Source organism: Manis pentadactyla, chromosome 9, assembly GCF_030020395.1.
Source record: "Manis pentadactyla isolate mManPen7 chromosome 9, mManPen7.hap1, whole genome shotgun sequence".
In the NCBI taxonomy this organism is placed as follows: Eukaryota; Metazoa; Chordata; class Mammalia; order Pholidota; family Manidae; genus Manis; species Manis pentadactyla.
Genome location: NC_080027.1, coordinates 18,463,064 through 18,466,215, shown reverse-complemented (window position 1 = coordinate 18,466,215; position 3,152 = coordinate 18,463,064). Strand labels below are relative to the sequence as shown.

General features: G+C 37.0%; 1 protein-coding gene across 1 annotated transcript; it reads right to left on the bottom strand.

Annotated features, from left to right (window-relative positions):
* Nucleotides 1-1,796: 1,796 nt before the first annotated feature.
* On the bottom strand, nucleotides 1,797-2,744 carry LOC118909680 (olfactory receptor 5B2-like). The gene has a single exon (XM_036880400.2). The coding sequence runs from the start codon at nucleotides 2,739-2,741 to the stop codon at nucleotides 1,797-1,799; it is 945 nt and encodes a 314-aa protein (XP_036736295.2). The 5' UTR covers nucleotides 2,742-2,744.
* Between the last annotated feature and the right edge of the window lie 408 nt (nucleotides 2,745-3,152).

Genomic DNA, 3,152 nt, shown 5'->3' with positions numbered 1-3,152 from the left:
GATGGGAAAGAATGCATGGGCACAAATTCCTCTGGGTAGGTTTAGAATGAAAGCACCTGAGGATCAAACTAGAATACATAATTATTGTACATTTTATTAGCATACTGACATAGGTATCTTTATTATATTGTCATGCTTACACTTTCCATACATGTTTAGAATCCTTGGAGGTAATCATTAATAAGTATGAAGGAATTTTGAAAATTAAGGTAGGAAATTTCTCATAGTCTCATACTTTGTCTTTTTATGATTTACTAAACAGAATTGATTTAATGTATCATTTGACAATGAGAAATTCCAAATGAAAAATTTAAGCTAATTATATAATATTCACTTGACATTGTGGTTACCAAGGGATTAGTTTTTGCAAAAGTGGGGAACTACAGGGAATGTGTGAGAAATGGAGCAAAAATTGTTGCATCTTATGAAATGCTCTAAACTCATTTCTAAGAAATTATATGATAACTAATGAACTAAATTGCCAGCAACTCAAATATATTGACTGCTGGACTCAAAGCTTAATTAATTGATTGATTTGTTAATTTAATAATGTTTCCTGAGAAACTAGTGTGACCCAGGCTGTTATTTACACATTGGTAGGAAGGAAGCAAAGTCCCTCCTCTTGGGTAGTGTATGTTCTAGGCAGAGAAATAGATGGACAAGTGAACACATAAATAGGTAAATTAATAATAATAGTAATTGAGTATGAATCAGGACCATGAAGAGGAAAGCAAGGAGGGAACCATGTCCATCAGGGGGAGGGGTGATTGACATGAAAACATTTAAGTAAAGACCTGAAGGAAGTGAGGCAGCTTCTTGAGCACTGGCGACAGACGTACAAAGACCCTGAGGCAGAGCATGCTTGGAGTTGTTCAGGAACAACAAGGAAATCAGTGTGAATGAAGTGGGGTGAATCAGTAGCAGAGTGGCAAGACATGACAGCTTATCTAAAAGTAAAGTATCCTGAAAGAGTGACATTATTCATTTCACGGTATTTCCAGAAAAAAAAAGGATAACATTATTATCACTCAGTGCATTTTTTTACAACGTTTATAATAGGTAGTCAGAAACAGAAAAATTAAAAAATTCCTTTATTATCAATCAATCCCCTTTTCTTATACTCAACCATTCCTGCTCTTGAATATTATCAAGCATCCATACTTTTTCTACCAAGTTATGGAAGACATAAATATTAATTCCTTTAAGATGCTATACTTAGTTCTAAAAAATATGCCAATTAAAGGCATATATCTTCATTAAAAAATCTGGGACATGTTTTTCTTCATGTTGGACTTTTATAATAGTTATTTTAACTACAGAAATGAAAATGTTAGGCATAAATTTATGATCTAATACCACAATTAATTATTTTAACTTTTAAAATTAAAAGCTAGCCACACTCCAGCTATCTATGTTAATGAACTTCCCACTTTTGTGCCCATAAACACACATGCGATCCTTACCTGTGCTTCTATTCATGGGTTTTTGTGAGCTATGTCTTACAAATGCACTTAAATGGGCATATGGTTGAGAAAATGTGAACATATGGGTAAAGCAAATGAAATTAATAAGGTTTATGACAAGCAGGATCTAAAAATTTTTAAGGTGCCTCTTGGCCATCCTTTTGCAGACATTACAATCTGGATATATTATTGTCTTTTTGCTATGTGACAAGCTATTGAAGAGGTAAGGGTGTTTTGTCAGAAATTTAAATGCAATGTGTGACATAAAAGGTGAGTTATTGCATGGAAAAGACCTAACAGGAATGAAACCGGGTTATTGTGGATCCTACAAGTTTAGGAGGTGCAGCCTAAAGACTGTTTTGCCTTCTTGACAACCTTCGTGAATGCACTTTTGACCACTTTGTTCCTGAGGCTGTAGACCATAGGGTTCAGCATGGGGATGATCATAGCATAGAACACAGATGTGATTTTGTCTGTGTCCATGGAATGGCTGGAGCTGGGCTGGGCGTACATGAAGATGACTGTCCCATAGAAGATGGAGATTGTTGTGAGGTGGGAAGCACAGGTGGAAAAAGCCTTCAGGTATCCTTCCATCGAGGGCATCTTCAGGATGGTGATAAATATGAACAGGTAGGAAATCAAGATAACCAGGAGAGCAAAAAGGATATTGAAACTTGCCACAACAACAAGAATGAGTTCACTAGCCTGTCTGTCAAAGCAAGACAGAGACATCACTGCAGGAATATCACAGAAAAAGTGATGGATGACATTCAACATACAGAATGAAAGATGGAACGTGTTTCCAACGTGAATCGAAGCAGTCAGAAAAGCAAAGACATAGGAGACGATGGCCAGGAAAGCACACACACCTGTGGTTATGGTGGTGGTGTAGTGGAGGGGCTTACACACTGCTGCATAGCGGTCATAGGCCATGGAGGCCAAAACGAAATTTTCAACAGCAACAAAAGCTACAAAAAAGAACATCTGAGCAGCACATGCACTGTAGGAGATGATCTTGTCCCCTGTAAGGAGCCCAGCCATGACCTTGGGAGTGACAGCTGTAGAGTAACAAAAGTCCGCCAGAGACAGGTTACTGAGGAAGAAGTACATGGGGGTGTGGAGACGAGGGTCCAGCAGGATCAACAGGATCATCCCCAGGTTTCCAACCACAGTGATGAGGTAAATGAGAGTGAATATTATAAAAAGGGGGACCTGCAGTTCTGGGGCACTGGTTAGTCCGAGGAGGATGAACTCAGTCACTTCTGTGTTGTTTTCCATAGATGTTATTTAGAATCAATACCCTGTAACAATGAGAAATAAAATAGTATTAAATGTAGTTGTGATGGCAGTAAAGTTGAAGTGCGTATGTGTGGATGTATGTCGTATGTATGGATGCTGTATGGATGTTGCTAATTCAAGTTCAACCCTTCTGTACTTTGAAAGAGGATTATTTTACTATGCATATATATTTTTTAACAGTGAATGTGATGAAATTAATACCTACTCAATCACAGCATTCCCTATCCTTTTTTTAAAAAAACTAATCTCTTTAGGACAGCAGCATGATGTTTCACAATTATCACTAAACTCTGTATGATGGAACTTTGATACTTAAGTCATGGATCAACTCACTGTTCAGAAGATATTTTAAAAATCTATTTTTTGTGCTTAAATAACTCATAGTAAGTA

Coding starts and splice junctions, on each gene's coding strand:
- LOC118909680 (XM_036880400.2), bottom strand. CDS start 2,741: ATGGAAAACAACACAGAAGTGACTGAGTTCATCCTCCTCGGACTAACC.